At 34.3% G+C, this 20,353-nt stretch overlaps 2 protein-coding genes across 4 annotated transcripts; both read right to left on the reverse strand.

Annotated features, from left to right (window-relative positions):
• Positions 1-2,878: 2,878 nt before the first annotated feature.
• On the reverse strand, positions 2,879-5,304 carry LOC108470617 (IRK-interacting protein-like). The gene is made up of 2 exons (XM_017771978.2): positions 4,782-5,304; positions 2,879-4,366 (listed from the first exon to the last, which is right to left on the reverse strand). The coding sequence occupies exons 1-2, from the start codon at positions 5,034-5,036 to the stop codon at positions 2,894-2,896; spliced, it is 1,728 nt and encodes a 575-aa protein (XP_017627467.1). The 5' UTR covers positions 5,037-5,304; the 3' UTR covers positions 2,879-2,893.
• Positions 5,305-16,314: 11,010 nt separating this feature from the next.
• On the reverse strand, positions 16,315-19,971 carry LOC108470847 (transcription factor bHLH122). 3 transcript variants are annotated; one of them, XM_017772341.2, is made up of 7 exons: positions 19,685-19,969; positions 18,533-19,512; positions 17,690-18,012; positions 17,429-17,602; positions 17,075-17,140; positions 16,921-16,989; positions 16,315-16,800 (listed from the first exon to the last, which is right to left on the reverse strand). In XM_017772341.2, the coding sequence occupies exons 2-7, from the start codon at positions 19,113-19,115 to the stop codon at positions 16,741-16,743; spliced, it is 1,275 nt and encodes a 424-aa protein (XP_017627830.1). In that variant the 5' UTR covers positions 19,116-19,512; positions 19,685-19,969; the 3' UTR covers positions 16,315-16,740. The 3 variants fall into 3 exon arrangements, with proteins under 3 accessions (XP_017627830.1, XP_052884921.1, XP_017627831.1); XM_053028961.1 differs by having other exon boundaries at positions 18,533-19,569; XM_017772342.2 differs by having other exon boundaries at positions 17,690-18,006; positions 18,533-19,971.
• Between the last annotated feature and the right edge of the window lie 382 nt (positions 19,972-20,353).

A 20,353-nucleotide genomic window follows, 5' to 3' on the forward strand; every position in this document is an offset into this window, starting at 1 on the left:
TTTTTTGTGCTATGTATTTTGTTAATAACTTACTAAGTATCATATAATTTTTCTTAAAAAAGATAAATATGATCATTTTAAATTTATTATATTTATAAAAATCACTATGAAAGTATTTTAATAATGTGGAAAATTTGCTAGCAAGGTTTTAGTAAGTCGAGGTTATTGGTATTTAAATATTCAGGTTTGGATCATGTAAGTGTTGTTTGTAAGCTTTCTTTCAAATTATTATATATTTAAATTTTCAAACGATGGTTATGTTTACATTTGTTTATGGGTCAGGTCATTTATTCAGAAAATATAAAGATTTAGATAAAAATATAAATTTGGAGAACGAGTTTGAGCAAAAAATAAAATTCATTTAAAAAACGGGTTAGGCCGCAAATAAAATTTTTTGGCCTGGCCCAAATTTTTAATAAAAAAAAACCTACTATTTTCTCATTTTTTGCTATTGTTTTGTTGCAATCTCATTATTATGTTACTACTGTATAACATTTATTTTATTGTCAATTTTACTACTATTTTAGAGCCATTTGTTTATTAAGTTGTAGTTATTTTAGTATTATTTAAATATAAAACTTTCTAAAATTTATTTTCAATTTGTTGAAAAATTTTTATTTTAATATTTTTAATATATTTGATGTATTAAATTTTAAAAAAAATATTTAAAAAATTAATATGAGCCAAGCCCAGCTTGGCAAAAAATTTACCATTTTTTTTTGTCTAGGCCTAGCAATTAGACTTAATATTTTGTTAGGGCCAACCTGGCTCATGAATAACTCTAATCATGTCTAAAGATTTGCATAATTTATCTTTTAATATGTTATATTTTGTATTAAGTTGATTTTAATTTTATTTTATTAAACATGTATGGTCGGTGATTTGTGCTATTCTTTATACTTGTGATTATGTTTGTAAACTTCTTTTAAGAAAATCCTAAAAAATAATGCCATGATTTTTTTTTCTTTTTACTTGTGACTATACATGTAATTACTTGTGTTTTATATAAATCATTACAACTAATTTTTAAAATATAGTTGATAATTGTATTAATTTTTAATTAATACAAAATTTTCATAAAAAATGTTGAATAAGATAAGTAAGTAGATAACTATTTATCATTTTCGTTTAAAATATTAAATTGATTTTATTTAAATAAATATTTTTGAAAAATTGTCTCTTATTTATTTGTTAAAAGTTAGATATCAAATTATCATATTAAAATTTTATTCCAAGCCATACAAAATAAAATAATATATTATATTAATAAGATCAAATTTAAGAGATAAATAATTTTAAAAATTAATTTTATCAAACACATAATTAAGTTCAATATTTAAATTTATTAATATATCAAACAACTTTTTGATATAAATTTAGTACTTATAAAATTGAGTACTAAAAAATTAGCAATTTGTTTATCTCATACGAAATCTTGTTTAAAATAGCTACCTAAATAAAAACCTTTTATTTGCTGATTTGGAGGTTTAACATCTATTTTTACGTCATTGCTAAAATATTAAAAAAGTATTGATTTTTTTTATGTTTTTATATATAATATGAAAAGTAAACAATTTTTTTATAAATTTTTAAAGAATAATCACGAAATTAACAAAAATTAATCACAGCAGGTAGGGACAGAATACAACCCAAATGAACGAGGCTTTTTTTATGGTACTCGATAACCTTTGCATTCTTCACTCTCTCAAAAGCATTGTATCTTCTCTCATTTCTCTGCAAAGCCAAGCGATTATTCATCTCCGGGTTTTTCTTTTCAGAAAATGGGGATTCTCAGTTGGACGGTATTTCGGTTGGGATTGATTCTAAAGCGTCGGAAGTTCACTCTTTCGAGGTCAGACCCTGGAGATGCCAAAAATGACGAGGAGTTAGAAAATGTATTGTCTTTACTGCAAAGTAGAGTTGATGGGTCATTGGATTCAAGTCTTGATGCAATAGCTTTGGGTTTGCACGACGGTTTTGTTGTCAAAGTTGCTCGAACTCCATTTATTATGGGTAAAAATTTGATTCGGTTTTCCATGTGGGTAATGAAGAAACCAGGGTTGAATCACTTGTCAAGGTTGTGATATTAGGAAGAGGAATGCTTACGTCTATCAAAGCTCTATTGCGTTACAATGAATCAAACATACTGTTATTATTTCACTATCAAGACTCTATTACATTACAATGAATCAAACAAGCTGTTATTATTTCACTGTCAAAGCTTAATGTATGATTGATCGGGCTTGGTCTGTATGTGAAAAAATGCTTGATGGGGACAACTTTCTGGATGGTGGGCAAGTGGGAAAGATTGTAACTTGGCTTTTGTAAAGGGGGAAAAGCTAAAAATGCTCACTTGTTGGTTGAAGAGAAAAACAAGCTGTCGCCCCAATCTTCTATTAATTGTTTGATCAGTTCACTTTGTAAGAGGGATGAAACGTGAAATTAGCTTTGGAGATGTTGGATATTGCAAAATTTAAGAACTAGACAAGGCTTCGAGGTTTGAAGCTATTGGCTGAGATGAAGCATTTTTTGGGTCCTTCGTAATGTTGATGAATACAATAAATTGATCCAGTCTCTTTGCTTGAAGGATTTGGATTGGCAAACTACTCAACGGTTTGTATCTCCTTATAAAGGCTGTTAAGGAGCTGGAAACACAGGAATTGAATAGCAGAGAAGCAATCACTGATGTTTAAATCTCTGCTGATTTTAGGAAATGGATGTACAGTTTCAAGCATTTGATAGGAATTTAATTTTATATTTAGTATAACTGAATCTTTTCTTATAAATGTTAGAAATATATATATATATATATATATATATATATATATATATAGCTAATTACAAACTTTTCTACTTGAAAAACCTCTGGAGAAAAGAATTTGTAGCAAATTAATCAAGCTGCAATTTTATATCTGCATATCACCTTACACTTTAAAACCCTTCCCTGAACATAAAAACCTGGCATCACCATGATCTTTACTCGGTTGGGTCCATGAGATTTTTGCCTTTCCATGAGCATATCTTCCATGAAATGTGGATCGAAGGTTGTATTTTCCTCCACCCTTAAAATCCCCAGTGGAGGGTTGAATGAAAACGCAAGCAGATGCAGCAACCATATGCATTTGGCTGCAACAAAGAATGCTTGAAGCAACTGTTGAGGCCATGGTCTAGTCCAATTCAAGGTTGAAATGATCAAACTCATCTTCTGATCACAAAACTTGCTGAACTCTTCACTGTAGCATTTAGTCCCTGTCCTCAGCACTTCATTCCAGCTTAGATTTCTAAGCCCAACAAACGATGAGAATTGAGCTTGGCGATTTTGTTGAGGGTCCAGCAGCTTTGGTGACCCATTCTTCTGAAACACACAGTTCTCAAAGTCCTGGTAGAATGATTGGTTTATAATTGCTTCCAAATGGTATGATACTGCCTTAGAGTACTTGGAATTCAATGAAAGTTTATATGGTCGAAGAAGAGAATTCAAATTCTCTATTAAAGTATTGTCAGTCTCTTCAATCTGTCCAATAAGTGTTTTGCAGAATTGTTTCACTGACAATCTTGCTTCCGATACAATCTGTAAGAAACCCTCTGCCATTACCTCCTCACTGACTGGCATCAAGTTTTCTTCATTCCCATCTATGCCTTTCCCCTTCCTAGGATAATTTCCTAGCTTTTCATTGATTTGAGAATCCCTTGTTTGCGTTGCTTGCCTCAATGCCTTCTTGAGTTCTTCGCAATACGTTTCCAAATACTCCAGCTTCTGCTTGAGCTCTCCTAGTGAAGATCTCACCTCAGCAACTTCCATCAAGGCTGCATCTCTACTCTCATTCGCTTCTAACAACTCTTTCTTCAATGTTTCAATCGACAACATGCCAGAGTCCTTCAATAATTGAGAAACTTCCTCAGATTCTGTTCGGTTAGGCGAACTCTCATTCTTCTGTTTCTTTTTTAACCGAGGGAATAACCGTGAAATCACCCCACGATTCCTGGGTTGTGATTGAACAGATGAATGGGATTCTGATAGTGGCACAACGGGATCCAAATTCTTGACCGGCCTGGTGACATTCTCGGATTCAGATGTTATAACAGCAGGCTTGCATCTATTGCAAGATGATACTGACTTGAAATCCCCCATACTGTTTCTCCTACTTCTAGTGGAGGGTGATGTTTGTAGGACAGTTATGTGGTTTGCACAAGAGCCAGTGACAGACCTTTGGTCTTCAGCAGGACAAATATGGGATTCTAAGGCAGGAGAAAATCCCTTTTGCTTATAATCTGATAATCCAGTTTCAGTGCCATATTTATCCCAACTTTCAGATAAAGCTTGGTTATTTGTATGATATCCAGATAGTGGTTCATCTTCATAACTCTATCAAATATTCCCAAAAGGAAATGAGTAACGATAAGCATAACCATTGACAATGAGGTTAAAATCAACTTAAATAAAATGTGGAATTTAACAAAATTACAAGCAATGAGCAATGAAGAAGAAGAAGAAGACGAATGAGGCTAAATTTCTTGTGAAAAGGCTATTACTAATTACTAAGCTAACAATGATCTAGAGAGTCAACTAGCCAAAACTTATCAAGAGAATTCAACAGGGAAAAGAAAGACAACATAGACTATATTGATGCTGAAGTTAATTAACTTTTTTAATTATATCATAAAACTTAGAATTCAATAAACAAGGCAGGAATCAACTTGATAGCAACAAAGGTTACCAGAAAAAGATACACAATTTTAGCAACTGATTAAGAAAAAAGAAAAAAAGGATATTAACTTACAGGAGTGAAAACAGGGTAATCTTGAGCAGAGAAAAGAGGAAAAGGGCGTGAAACAGGGGAGGAAGAAGAAGAAGAAGGGTATCTGAGATTTGGAGGGTAGTTTCCTTGCATGAGAGCTGCATGTAAAGCTCTGAGCTCCACAGCCTTGGCGATGGCGGCCTGTATCTCTTGCCTGCTAACTTCAACGCCATTGTTATCACTGTGATGGTTTTGAAAGACTTGTGAAACAGTAGCTGCAGAAGCAGCAGCGGCCATGAATCGAGGATGAAACAGCGCAGCACAATACACCCAAAGAAGAGAAGAAAGGATGAATCTTGATGTGAATTGGAATGACAGAGAAAGAAGGAAGAGGGTAATGAAGGGTTGGATTTGATTTGCAGAGTGGAAGATGATATCCAGCTTAGAAACTTGAAGAAGCAGAAAGTAGGAACAAGGAAACAAAGAGACAGATATGAATGAATGGATGAAAGTGGAGGAAATAGGGTATTGGAAATCCAATGTGCTTTTGTCTTTGTTGACAAAGAATAAATAGATAGAATGAGCGAGCGCATGTGAATTGTGAGTGAGAGAGAAAAGAGTGTAGTCGTAGTCGTAGTCGTAGTCGTAGTCGTAGTCGTAGGCCTCACTCAATGGACTGTATATTTGCCGTTTACAAAAATGCCCTTACTAATTCTATCTATAGTGGCACCATACCACTTCGCTCCTACTTTTCTTTCTGGGTAATTTACAAGATAAAAGTCTTTTTTTTAATATTTATGGAAATAGGATAACTTTTTTTATTATGTTACCGAAAAGGGTCAAATTTTTTAAAAGCGTGTCCACGTCAACTGATGTCAAGTAACGTGTCAGTAAAACGCTTCCTTAGAGACGCGTTTTGTCCATTTTATCCCCCAATGACTTTTTTTTACCATTAGAACCCCCCAACGGTCAAGAAAAAATATAAAAACCTTCCTTTTCATTTTTTTCACACTTCAATCCTTTCAAATTCTCTCAAATTTCTCTCAAATTCCTCTTAAAGTTCTTTTTAATTTTTGCAAAAAAGCTCTATTTAAATTTTTCTGAATAATTTTTTTAAATCAAAAAATATTCGATTGTGTTAGCAATAGCTGGAGAATTAATTCGTCTTGACAATAAACACATCTCCGTCAAACAAAATTTTCAATATTATTTAAGATTTTTTATTTATGTAATTTTAATTAATTTTTATTTTATATTTTTTTATAAAAGTTTGTAAATCGAGTGTTGCAATGCTATATCCGTAATATTTCTGGTCCTCCATCACCGTTGATAGATAATTACCTGCGGGAAGCGAGTTTTTGGCACGTGGCCACGATAAGCCGGGGGTGCAAGTTAAACCAGAAACTTATTAGTGCGTTGATAGAGAGGTGGATACCCGAGACGCATACATTCCATCTTCCATGCGGAGAGTGTACTATCACTCTAGAAGACGTGCATTTGCAATTGGGATTCCTGGTGGATGGGTACGTAGTTACCGGGTCCGTTCAATCTACTAATTGGGGAGCCATACGCTATGAGTTTTTGGGTGCTATTCAGGATAATATTAACGGAGGTCGGATCGAGATGGGCTAGTTACGAGACACATTCCCGGAGCCGAATAATGATTCGACTGAACTAGAAAGAATACAATATGCTCGGGCATACATTATTGAGATAATTGGAGGTTATCTGATGCCAGACTTGTCACGAAACCTCGTACATATGAGATGGCTACTGAAACTCGTTGATTTTACAGCAGTTGGTGAATTTAGTTGGGGGTCTGTCGTGTTAGCAACATTGTACAGGGAGATGTGTGGGGCGCAACCGAATAAAGGTAAAATCGGAGGTTGCCTATCACTACTGCAATCATGGGCACGGTTTCGCTTTTCATTTTTACATCCTCTTGTGGACCACCCATATATATTCTCACTCATAACGAGGTAAATTTTATATTGGATTTTACAATTATTATGTAGATTTAAAATATAATCGTATGCTAAAAATTTATTTAATTAGGTGGAACCGTTCGGCAAATTATGTTAGGTTACCTATCTCTCTTGAAGATATACAACTTCTAGTAGACTAACGGTCGAAAGCACAAGTAAGTATTAAATAAAATAGATATAAATAATAAAATAATCGATTCGTATTTAGCATTTTGTATTATGTATATAACTAATATTTTTATCATGTTCATATAGTTTCAATGGACACCATACGAGGATTCGGCAATTCAGGCAATAATTCCAGATGAATACTTTCAAAATCTGAACATTTGACATGTGAAGGTCCTATTGGTCAACTATGCCATCGTGGAGATGCACCAATCAGATAGAGTATTGCGGCAATTTAAACTCTGACAATAGATTCCCGTGGCACCTGAAGTGCTCGATGATGAACACGAAATTGACTTACGGTAGTTGCATACGGATTGGCTGAGATATTGGTCAGCATATATCAAAATATGGGAAAATCGGTATGATTACATACCTACTCGGAAATCGATCATCGTTTTAGAGTTAGCGTGCATACCGGAATACTTACCATAATTTAAGATCCATTGCAAGCCATATTTACTGTCAGAAGATGAAAGGCGACGGAAAATTCGTGTCGAAAGGGAACAACGAGGCCCTTTAAATCTAAGAAGAAGGGATGACGACGCGGGCTCATCAACAGTGCCCCCATAATTATCGGGCTCATCAACAGCCTTCATACAATCACCAAGCCCATCAACAGTGCCCACACAGTCACCGAGCCCAACACTTCAACCGACGACACCCACATCACAGTCTTTTCAGATTATGGCAGGTGTGTATTCTAGCCCTTATATATCCTAACCCTTATATGTTTCCTTTTTCAGTCCTATGGCAGGTTGGAGTGCATGGCTCGGTTTATCTCCATTCTCGATTACTCTGAGTAGACCGCTGATCTCTAGGCCACCGCTGCATGAAGGATCGCACGAGGCGCCGTCGGAGAGCTCTTCTTTTTACCAATCCCCATCGCCTTATGGGATTCAAACACCTTCACCATAGGTGATGTAAACACCTCTTCATTCACTATTCTATCAAAGGTAGGTCATCCTCCCAACACCCACAACTAGATCCCCTACCGAAGGAATCAGAATCCCCGCCGGAGTAACCACAACCCCCACCGGAAGTTGGACAAAGGAGGAATCCAGCGCGTAACCGTCGACAACCTCCCTGTGGCACTGAATCTGGCCGGCAAAAACATTGATTTTTTAATATATTTGTACAAATTTTTTTATATTATTTTATTTAATAAAATAAAAGTTATTTTGAATAAAGTAATTGTAATTTACTTTTATATTTTTAATAAAATAGAAGTTCTTTTAAATAAGGCAATATTTGAATATTTTTATATTTTTAATGAAATATAAATAATGCAACATAGTTTTATTACAACAACTATCAGCTATTTCGATTTGGACATGATCAACTTGTATGGCCTGGGTTCCTACACCATCCGCACAACTTTTATTGGTTGGTTGTTTCTCGGATATCCATATTGTTACGTATTCTAGTCGAATAAGGTCGAACCTTTGGTTTGCAACGCAATTCTCTATCTGGTAACAACTTAAATAGAGTAAGCGATACAGACGACCACTTACGTTCATTTGGGACCGGTGGGAATATGTGTCTCTACACGTTGTACATGTATTCTATTTTGTACACTTCGTCGACATAGCTCATGGGATCCACACGGAGATTCTGACAAGCTGCAATTATATGAGAGCATAGATAACGAAGTGTGTCAAACCTCCCACAGTCACAAGTCATATTTCTCACTTGTACACGATATTGCCCTCCAGTAATACCTTGGTGCTGTCTGTTAAACTCCGTCACACGAAACCATAGGTTGTCTAGATCGTGATACACTGTGTGCATGGTGTTCGTCCGCGCATTCGCCCTGTTAATTTCTTACAATACCTTCCTGCATTATACATGACCTCCCTACATTTGGCCTTCATAACTCGTTGCTAGCTTTGAAAATAATGCCGCTAAACGAAAATATATCTCTCATACAACCGATGTTATCGGCAAATGACGCGTTCCTTTTAGAACAGAATTTATGTATTCAGCCAGGTTTGAAATCATATGACCATATCGTAAGCTGCCATCGTATGCTTGTGTCCACTGTTCGAAAGGTATGTTACAAAAGTAGTCAATGCCTTCTTCGTTAACTAAACGCAAAACTATCAACATCTCATGAAAATGGTCCTTACTTATCCCATACCCTGCCAATATAAGTTCATAGTGAAAATTACATATCACTCTTCCATTTAGAATAAATTCAATATTACAAATGAAATTATATTAATAGAGATTAAATACCCATGTCGGTCACTTATCGTTTTTCACTTATAGATCGAAATTGCCCGTAGTAATTGGACGCAACATGCCTTAGGCAATACCGATGGTATGTGCGATTCCATAGACTTCACAATCGCTCAATTGCGGCTAGTATTCCAGTATCCCGATCCGATATAACACAAATATCAGGTTGGGACAGACATGCCTCCTTAACCTAGAAAGAAAGAAATCTCAGTTATCAGCTAACTCCCTCGGAGTTATTGCAAACGCAATTGGAAGGATTTTCCCACTGCCATCCTGTGCCACAGCTAGCAATAGCCGATAGGTATATCTACCAAACATAAAGGTACCATCAATTTGTACCATAGCTTGCAGTATAGAAATGTGTCTCAACATTACTTAAAGCTACAGAATAGACGTTTGAACACTTCGCATCCATAGAGCAATCAGTCGTTGTAGTATGCAGGTATCGTTTCAAGGTCTGTTATGCAACCTGGGACGTATCTCTTTAGCACTTGCCACTACTGCCACATTTCATTATATGAAGCGTCCCATCCACTATGCATCATTTTCAATGCCTTCTGCTTAGCTATCCAAGCCTTGCGGTAAGAGGGCATATACCACATTTGGCTATGAATATTGGCCATTAAGACCGGTATTAAAGTCTTGGGATTTGCCTTCACGTCGGTAGTATTAAGCTAGCTAACATATTTGAATCCATCTTGGGATGATCTTGTGAAAAACCTGTCAACGAAGTACGTTAAATAATGCAACATTACATAATAATAGTATTATTCAAAAACCCTAAATACTGCACCTCCAACACATGTATGTGGACCTTTATACTTTTTTATCTCCTACAACCTTGTCCTTTTCCTCAACGAGGTGTAGATTTTCCATGAACATGTATCGTATTGCACTGCACACTTCGCCTCAAACTTATCGAATTTAGATTTAACCACGTGGTGGTTAACCCCGTTTATGATGCTATGTTGTTTCAATGCACCAAGAAAACTATCCTTATTGGAAAACTCATTACCAACTTCTAATTCACCTGAATCCAATAACGAACTTGTATGATCACGCGTTCTATGTGGTAGATCTGGAAACTTCAATGCACCATCTGCATATAGATCGACATTATGCATGTAGGCTAGAGGTGAGTATGCCCTGAATCGTGGATCTTCTTCTTTATCTGAACCCCTTTCAACATCTTCAAGTTCGGTTGGAATAGGCTCCGATTTAAAAAATAATGCAGCTTCTGCATCATCGGGGCTAGGCTCTCGAGGTGGATCCATATCAAACTTATTATCTAACCCACCATCATATGCAACGTATGAGGTCCCCTCACCGGTGGACATCGTAAGGAGTACATCATCTTTTCTTCTAGACGTTTCATAGTGTCCCAAATTAGATATAAATTGCCAACTACTAGAAATTGATGTCATTCCCTAGTACATATTTCCAGCATCAAACATTGACCCACTGAGGTGCATATCCCATCCACTGACAGAACATCGTGCAGGGGTTGTGTATTCCATACTACTACCAAACAAGGGTGCTTCTGTGTTTTGCAACCCACTAACGTAGTGTCGGGCAGGAATCATGTATTCCTCTTGAACAGCAGTAGATGTTGAAGTCGCAAATGCATCATTTGGCGATGAAAATTGTACATATAACTCAATATAAGGTGATTCACTAGCGAGATGAGTCTATACCATTGCCTCCAGGTTACGAGCACCTTTGATGTCGAACGAGTCATATGTCAAGGATCAACAGAAGCACAAAATCGATACCTAACAAACAAAATTTTCATTGGCGTCGTTCCGAAGATTTTACGCCTAATTATTTTACGAAGTTCTGTCAAATCTATGTTCTGGTTAAAAATCAGTCGCACTGTATTCTTCAATAAAAAAATAACACCGTTTTCGGTGTGACGGACCTCACCATCATAGTAAATAACAGCACTAATACGTTCACTCATCTTCAATTTCTATTCTGCTTAGTGTCTCTAATTTTTTTGCTGTAACTTATGCAACCTGAGAATAAAATTTGGCTCATTTATTGTCTCAGGCCAAATAGGAACTACTATAGAAAAAGAGCATCCATGTGGGAGCTTTTTTCAGTACTTTTTCTGACAGTGCATCCTGTTTGAAGCATTTTTGACACTATTTGTTCAGAAACATCTTCTCAAAATTATTTTTTCAAATACGTCTTCTCTAATTTATTTTTTCAGAAACTATTATAGAATTTTTTTTTATTGCTAATATATTTTTCCATAACCCTAAACACAAAATTATTTAAAAAATTAATCTATAATTTAATTAATTAACTTTAAAGCCTAAACCCTAATCTAATTTATTTTTAAAATTAATAATTAATTTAATTAAGTAACCCAAAACCCTAATTTATTTGATTTTTCTTAAAATCCTAAACTCTAAACCCTAACCCTAAATACAAAAAAATCTTAACCCTAAAAAAAAAGGCAAAACACTCCCCCAAGGACGCGTTTTACTGACATGTCACCTGACATCACGCTGACGTGAACGCATTTTCGAAAATTTTGGCCATTTCCAGTAAATAATAAAAGAGTTAGCCTATTTTCATAAATATTAAAAAAAAAAAGACTTTTTCTTATAAATTACCCCTTTCTTTCCTAATTATAATTAAGTTATTCAATTTCACGTCAACATATGGAGACAATTACTTTGAGGAAAGTTCATGGTTCTAAGTACATACATATTCTTACCCAATTGATAAAATACCTCTTTTTTTTTTTTCATGCGTGATAATATTTTATGATTTATGAAAAATTAATTTTTTATTATATTTTGTATCTACATTTTACTTTTATTATGTTAATAAAGCAAAAACATGAAAACTGTTTGTTTTTTTTTTTGGAACTAAAATAATTAATTTATAAAAGAGTAGATATATATGATAAATTGAAAGTGATTTGTATTGTGATTGATTGGTACTTAAGATTAATGGTTGGAATGCAAATCATTGCTCCCTCTCAACCTGTCTTCCACTTCCTTTTCACCTCTTTGTTGTGAGTAAGACATTTGAATTTTATTCTTTAAATAGGAAATACAAATGCAACCAAGTGTCGGACTGTATTTTCTTTGTTACATAAATTGTCAAAGTAAAAAGAACTTGTCTGCCTAGCTGTCCAAATGCAATTTTTTGCCTCAAGAGCTACATTATTTACTTTTTAAGCATAAACATATTTTATAAAATAAAAACAAAACATAAACAATGTTAAATTATGTCCCTGAGAAAATCTCTTTTAAAATTTATTCAACAAGTGGAGTAATAAAACGTTTATACATAAATCTTATTAATTTTTTTAAATATGTGATTTTTAGTTATTTTAATTAAAGATTGTAGAAATATAAAAACACAAGAAAAAAATTTCATCCTCTTAATATTAATTATCTTTTGACCAATAAATTAATACTTGATTAATCCAATCAGATGTAATAAATAAGATTTGACAAACAAATAATAAATTAAAGCCCATTTCTAAGATCCAATTTGCCATAGCATGGACACCAACTTAATTTGTTCTTCTAGTGTTTAGAGATAAACTTCTTTATTTCAAATTCATCTAAGTCAGTTTAATTCTAAAAGATGAGAATTTACAAAGGGATTTTTTTACTCCAAAATAAAATGAAAGCAATTTGGAAAGATAAAAAGTCTTGAATCGAACAGAAAAATTACAGGAAAATAATAACACACTAAATGTTTGAGTAAACGCTCTCAAATATATTCAATAACTTTAAACGAAATGAAAGGTATGATTATAAATGAAGGAAGACCTTTATTTATAGTTGAGCTCACCAGATTCAATAGTACAAATCGAATTTTATACAATCTTATCTCTTGATTTATATTAACCACAATAATTCTAGTTTTTCTTGAGTATTCATTGGGCCACAAACGCTCCATGAGACATTTTAAGTGCGTTTATAATGAACTTTAATCCACAACCTGTAACACTAATAGATACAAATAAATATGAAAATTTTGTAGATTTTAAAAAAAAAGAACTAAATTATAAAACAAGGTTGTAATATTAAGAGATATCTTTCATCAAAGTGAATAGATAGTCACTCACATTTTTTTAAAAGGTGAAATCATTCAAACAAATATTTTAATTTCTAACATTGGTATATATTGTCTTAATTTTTATTGTTTGTATGTACAATATAGACCTGTTATTTTGTCCATCTCATAATTGTAAGTTAAAAAAAAATTAAAAATCTAAACCGTGAAGACACACATACAACTATAGCTATTGTATATGATATGACTTGGTTGAGGTTTGATATTATATTTAGCCACGTATGTTACCTTAGCCTCATAATCAAACAAAAGTACTTTCTCTCTTGCACATGATCGCAGGATTTTGTAGAGACTACTACTTTCTAAACTCAAATAATTAAAACTGCCCACAAAATAGCTTAACATCATTTATTTGAACGCATATGATCAATCACTTTTCCTTACATGGCTTAACACTCACTCAAGTTAGAGTTGACCTTCCTTCATGCACCACACACACAGAAATAAATGGGGAAAAAATCAAATCCATCCAAATATATAAAACTACCAAGTAAAAGAGTATGAATGGACGACGAGAGGATGTGAATTCAGCCAGCTGCAATAGTTGGAGAATACGGAAAATAGCTTCCTTAATGGGTAGAGCCTGCCTAGAAGCTCCACCAAGTTGGTGGCTGCATTTGAACGAAATGGAAAACAACATCAAACACTTACCAGTCTCGTCTCTCAAGTCAAGATACCATCATTTGTGGTGTGGAGCTAAGCCATCGGTGTTGAATTTGAACCACTTAAAATGCGAAATTATGCATTATTTTAAAGTTTGCTTCAATAAGTCCATGCTTAATAATATTACTTTACATCAAATTCCCACTTCACCTTTAACAAAAAAGAAAAGAACACCGAGTCTCTCAGCAGTTGAACATTCATCTCCAAGTCCTTGCCACTAAAAGATGACTTCACTTCGGTGAAGCCAAATTCACCAAACAACGACGGCAAAACCCATGCAGCACATTTCCTTACACTTCACGCCAAAAACTACGTGACAGCACATCTTGGAATGGAGTGGAGTGGGTTACTGGATGCTCCAAAGACTAGGTTTAATGCAATGTACTCCAAAAATCTCAAAAAAAGTTAAAAGAAGCCAAGATACCTACAAAAGAAATATCAGAGTCTAATTTAGGTGTTATACAAAAAGAAACAAAAGTCATTCAGCTGCAATTATTTTAATTATTACAAAGCATTATGTAAGATTTTACAACTTATATAATTTTGTGATAGATGCGCCTGATAATTGTAAAGCGATTATTATGAGTAATGAATTTTCATTTTTGATAAATATATATATATATATATATATATATATATATATCTTTTCATAGTATATAAGGAAATGTATGATGATTTATTTGGTCCTGCATATCATTTTAGCTCCACATCTAATTTTTTATCTTTTTTAGCCCTTGACCTTGCATTAATTATTTGTCAAACCACCTCGAAATCGATGGAAAAGTTAACGTTTATTAACCTTGCTGATGTGCCACCTACATGGTAGCCCACATTTATTATACGTGAACAATTAATTAATTTTTTAATTAAAAATATTTTAAAAATAAAAATTAATAAAATTACTCAAAAAGGTATAAAAGTTAATATGGGAGATTGTCTTGTTAGTCATATCGTATCTCATTAACTATGAACTTTATCGGTGCATAGCATGTTCAACATGTAAAGCTTTTTCAATATACCTTACTCAAACAGATGTTAAGCTCTCTCGATGCATGTACAGGACGTGAAATTTCACCAGATTTAGGCAAGTTCAATCGTCGTATGGCTAGAAAGTTGCCTTGTCACTTAAGCAAACCATGATTAAACCTACATTAACACACATAGAGGATCGAAAAACCAGCTCTACCTATAAAGATTCGTCTTCTTTACCATAGGGAAGTAAGACTCTTTTGATCCAAAACTTACCAAACCTCTTTAACCGTAAGACTTTCTATACAATCATACTTTCACCACTGTGTAAGACTCTTTTGATCCAAAACTTACCAAACCTCTTTAACCGTAAGACTCTCTATACAATCATACTTTCACCATTGTGTAGACAAATGGTAGAATCAGAAATTTTTTTTTTGAGGAGTCGAAATTAAATTGTATATTTTACCATAATAAAAATATAATTTCACTATTTTAATAATATATATCTTTATATTTTTAAAAGATTAAATCAAATTTTTATCATTTTTGAAAGTCAAAATACAATTTTATCATTACAAATTTATAATTTTATAAACTATAAAACACTTGAATAAAAAATTTTCTATTTAGCATACCGTTGCTCTCCACCTTCTTCTCTATTTGCTCCTCATAAATTTGTCAGTAAAAAAATAATAATTTCTTTTAGGTGACTTTATTATAGTTTTAAATAATCATATTCTCACCGCTATGTAGACTGCTAGACTCACATATACACGATGCAAGTGTGAAAGAAAATTATGTAAAAAATATTCCGTATAAAAGCAAATGCATATATTCAATTTCAGTATTAGACACCTAAAGTGGTGGGGCTTAAACTTACCAAGAGATGAAAATTGGAAGGGCCAGCAGAGAGCACATACAAACCAAATTAGTTGAAAAAAAGATGTGAAGCCATTTCGGGACTTTAATTAATGGGAGAAAGGGCACAAAAAAAAAACACTAGTAAACAAATTTGAATGAATATCAGTGACGGATGGGACGAGTGTCACTAAATGTTCCACGATTGATGCCCGAAAAATGGTAGGCAGGTCCCCCACCCCCATGTCTTGTTCCATCAACTTAATGCCACAACTAATCCAAAGAAAAAGGTGTGCATACGGTGGAGCATTTGCCACCTATCATACTACTGGATCATACATATATAATAACCAAAATTTTTTTGTGAAAATATAATATGAAATTTGATAATAATAAAAAAGATAAAAACAATGTGAAAAAGTAATACAAATTATTAGCGTATTAAAAAAATTTAATGTAAAAGAATTCGAATATTAGAATATACAAAATTAATCCAATTTTAGTTTGATTATACCCAAACTCAAGATGATTATGACAAGCACTTACCAATTAGGGGGGATTCGTGAAAAAATTAAAAGACGAACTTAAAACAAATAATGTGCATTCGAAAAATGCAAGCATGCGTGGAAACAAGGTCATGGGGAGTCAGATTCGGCAGCAATATATATGTAAAAAAAAAAAGAATCCTACATAAAACATAATCATTACACCATAAAAATCATTTGGTTACTATACAGCTGGATCAGTTCTTCTACCATAGCATTTATCAATATCTGCTTCAGCTAGCTAGCTTTGAGCAGAGCTTCTTATTGCACTTCCAATCCACATAATAAATGCCTCACTGAATATCTTTTTTTTTTAATCAAGTTTTTTGAGCGCAAAAGACCGACCTGCTTTGCTAGCTTTCGTATCTGCTTTTCTTTTTGGGAAGTAATATGGTTGTCGTATGCATAAAAACATAATAATCAGTCAAAACAACCACAAAGTTCCCTTTTATTTAGCTTTATATATTATTGCTGCTGCTGCTGCTGTGCGGCACAAGAACACTTTGCTCGACTATCCGACAGTGACTGAAAATATTGAAACATGGAAAACATGAAGAAATGAATGAATCTAGACCGTACGCAATGTGTTAACATATATTTGTAGGCGTCCGAATTTTGTGGTTCAAGAGATTAATGACAACATACCTTGACCTGTTTCTGGAGGTCTTTGATGTAATCAACGGCCAAATCTAGCATGTCTGCAGTGTTTGTTTGCTGCAAATATGGAAATGAAACGTGGGGTTTATGTTTTTCTTTACCATAGCAGGAAGCAAATCTTGAAATGAAGAAATTGTTGTACCTTATCCATGTTTGGAACAAGGTCTTGTAGTTTCCTCATTCGCTCGCTTATTTTGGTTCTTCTCACCTGAACATCAAACATAATTTAAAGTTAACATCTTAGGTTTTCTATTTTCAGCAAACAAAAAGGTCATTAACTTGCATGTAATGTCATTAATTATGTGTATATATAAAGAGAGACAAAGAGAGTAGGAATTTACAAAACCAAAGTTATTATCTTGATTTGAATAAATTGAAAATATTCGATATATGAAACTTCACCTGTACAATTCAATAGACTATACGTATACATGCAACCCTAAGCAAAATGCAATAAATGGAAAAATAAAAGGAAGGAAAAAGATTTAAAGATTACCCTCTCAGCAATGCTTCTAGGGTGAGTAGCACAGCCTCTTTTGGCCCGGATCTTACAAGGAACAGAATCCTGATACTGCAGGAACTTCTCAATGGCAGACATATCTGAACTTTTTGGTAAACTCAAGTGATGAGCCAAAAGTGGAGGCGGACGGTGGTTGCCGCCATCTGCATTCTATCAAAAAAAAAAAAGGAATTACAATGAGATGAGAATATTGTTGAATGTAAGAAGAAAAGTGAGATTGTGTTAGAGATGTGGCACCTTAGTTTCAGCTCCGTCTAAGCCAGAAAGTGATCTATCATCTTCCCTCAGTCTTTTTATGCCTGACATGTTATCAGAAATCATCATGGAATCGTCCCAAGAAGTAACCGGGAGCCCTGAGGAGTAATTGCTGGGACGATTTTCACCAAATCCAGCATTTTCGGAGCTAAATGGACCCATACTTTTGTTCCCCATCTCCGCAATTGGAGTCATCAGCCCCGAGGGTGTAGGTGGCCTGCTTGCTGAACGAAACGTTGCTTCTCTGTTACTGCTATTAACGCTTCCATAATCTCCCATTCCCCGCATCACTCCGTAGCCTGCAACTTTATTACACTTCCAGAGTCATTCTCAGCTTTTACACACAGGAATATCTCCCCAAATTCTCAAGGCTAATGGCAAAAAAGAAAAAGAAAAAAAATACCACTTGTAACAAGTCAACTCAGAACAAATGGAATTGACAATCATATTTATCAAATCCTAAAAAGAGAAGAAAGAAAATGGTGATTTTAATATGATTGGTTTATATAGTATTAATTGATTAACTCCTAGTCATGGCTGCTTCGTTTGATTGGTCTAGTAGATTAAAAAATTTCAGCCATTTTTTTCCCCCATAAAAGAGTCAATTATGAGCTCATTTTACTGAAAGAAGCTTTTTCCGCAGATTATTTCTTAAACTTTAAATGAAATCCCAGTGGTCAATGGAAGGTAACAGAAGAAAAATAATATTCTGGAAAAAGCCACTGTGACTTTTCAATATTATTCTTCATTAACCGGGAAATCGAAAGAAAAGAACCGAGTAAAAAACTTGATGAAGAATGTATACCTAAAGACAGAGCCACTTACTGTTTTCAATGTTAATTTTGGAGAATAACCCTGCAGGTGAGCTACTGTGTCTAATAAGGTTGGAATTGTTGCTTCCACCCATCTTCATCCCCGTTGGATTTGGAGTGGTGTAATCCACAGCTGAAGCTGATGGTTGCTGATTTAGCAAATACTGTGGAGGTTGGCTTTGATAAAAATTCTGGGAAGCAGAGGAATAATTAGGCTGCTGCATAAGCCCTGTTTGATTATTAATTGGCGTCATAATCTGCGTTGGCTGCTCGATTTTCACAGGTGTTTCTCTAACAGGTGAACTCTGCGTAGCGGTGCAAAGATTCTGCGGTGGAATGTTCTCCGTATTAGCATCACCGCCACCGGCTGCATCACCGCTACTCGACAAAAACTTTGCGATGATTCGTTCTGTTTCGGGACTGGAAGGCCGATTTAAAATCTCTTGACAGAAATCTCTGTCCAGAATGTTGGAAAAATACGAACTAGGTGCAGATTGGTACCTCGTCAACCCAGAGTTCATCTGTTTTTGATTGTGTTGAGGTTGATGATAGTCCAAGAGATGATGGTGGTGGTGGTGTTGAAGATCTGACTCCATTTTCCTTTCCAATTTCTACTTCTAAAACAACTCTAGCCACCAAGAATTTTGAAAACCCCCAATTAGTTTTTTTTTTTTTTGTCAAGGGGATTTCAATCAGATCGAGTTGAAGGACCCACTTAGAAATAACCAAAGCCTCTGTTTGTTTCCCAAGAAAGTAGCTCTAGAAAAACTTTTCTCGGAAAGCTTCATCTAATACAACAAAGTGATCGCCAAGGAACACGAATTATTTTTATTTGGATCTATTTTAAGAGCTTCAAAGTTGAATCCCAAGAATTTGATTGGCTTGAAACACAAGTTCTCCCTCTGCTAGGATATCAGAGATGCTGCTCCAAAAGCAGAGGAAAACAGAGACACAGAAGAAGAGATTCTCCAAACACACCTCTTACAATCAAAACTGAAAGAAAAACATTTTTGTAATCTTGAAACCAGAGCACTTAGTAGAAGATAAACACTGATAAGGAAGAGAAAAAAACAACCAAAAAGGTGAGCCACTCACTGAAAAGGAATATTATCAATTAGAACATCACAAAAACAGAGCAAGAACAAAAATAAAATCACCACCCTACCTCTCTGTCTCTCCACTTCTAATTCACTTCTGTTTTATTTTATTTTATTTTTTCTCTTCAGTTCTCTTTTGACATGTGTTTCAGGGCTGATTATGGTGGTGGTGGTGGTGTTGATTGCAAGTGAATAAAGGGTAAGAAAAAAGATTAAAATAGAAAGAAGAGAGAGAGAGAGAGAGAGAGAGAGAGACTAATTAAAGAGAGAAAGGCTTTGTAGGCTCAGCCAATGGGAAGTAACAGAGTGTTTCAGATTTAGTATGTTTTAATTATCTAATGTTGTTAGGACTAGACATAAATGGCCTTTGTTTTTGTTTATTATTACAAAAGGAACCTTAATTTAATATCGAAAGATGGTAGAATTTTAGGGGCAGCCCTTGCTTTTCTATGGTTTTAAAATTTGTATAATTTATTTCGGGTGCCTAAACCCAACAGAGAGGAACATAGATGAGTCCTATTTTTGGAAGTAAATAACGACAGGATTTTTCTGAATATGAATACCCCACAAATAAAATGGCCTTATTAACCATTTTGTTGGACCAGGAATACAAATGCAGGATGGGGTTTCTTTTTCTCTCAATGGAAGGTGAAGAAAGTATGGGAAAGTGTTAAAACATTGGAACTTCCTTTTCATTAGCCAAAAAAGGAGCGAAAACATGACAATTATTGTGGCCT

The sequence above is a fragment of the Gossypium arboreum genome, chromosome 5 (assembly GCF_025698485.1).
Source record: "Gossypium arboreum isolate Shixiya-1 chromosome 5, ASM2569848v2, whole genome shotgun sequence".
NCBI classification, from domain to species: domain Eukaryota; kingdom Viridiplantae; phylum Streptophyta; class Magnoliopsida; order Malvales; family Malvaceae; genus Gossypium; species Gossypium arboreum.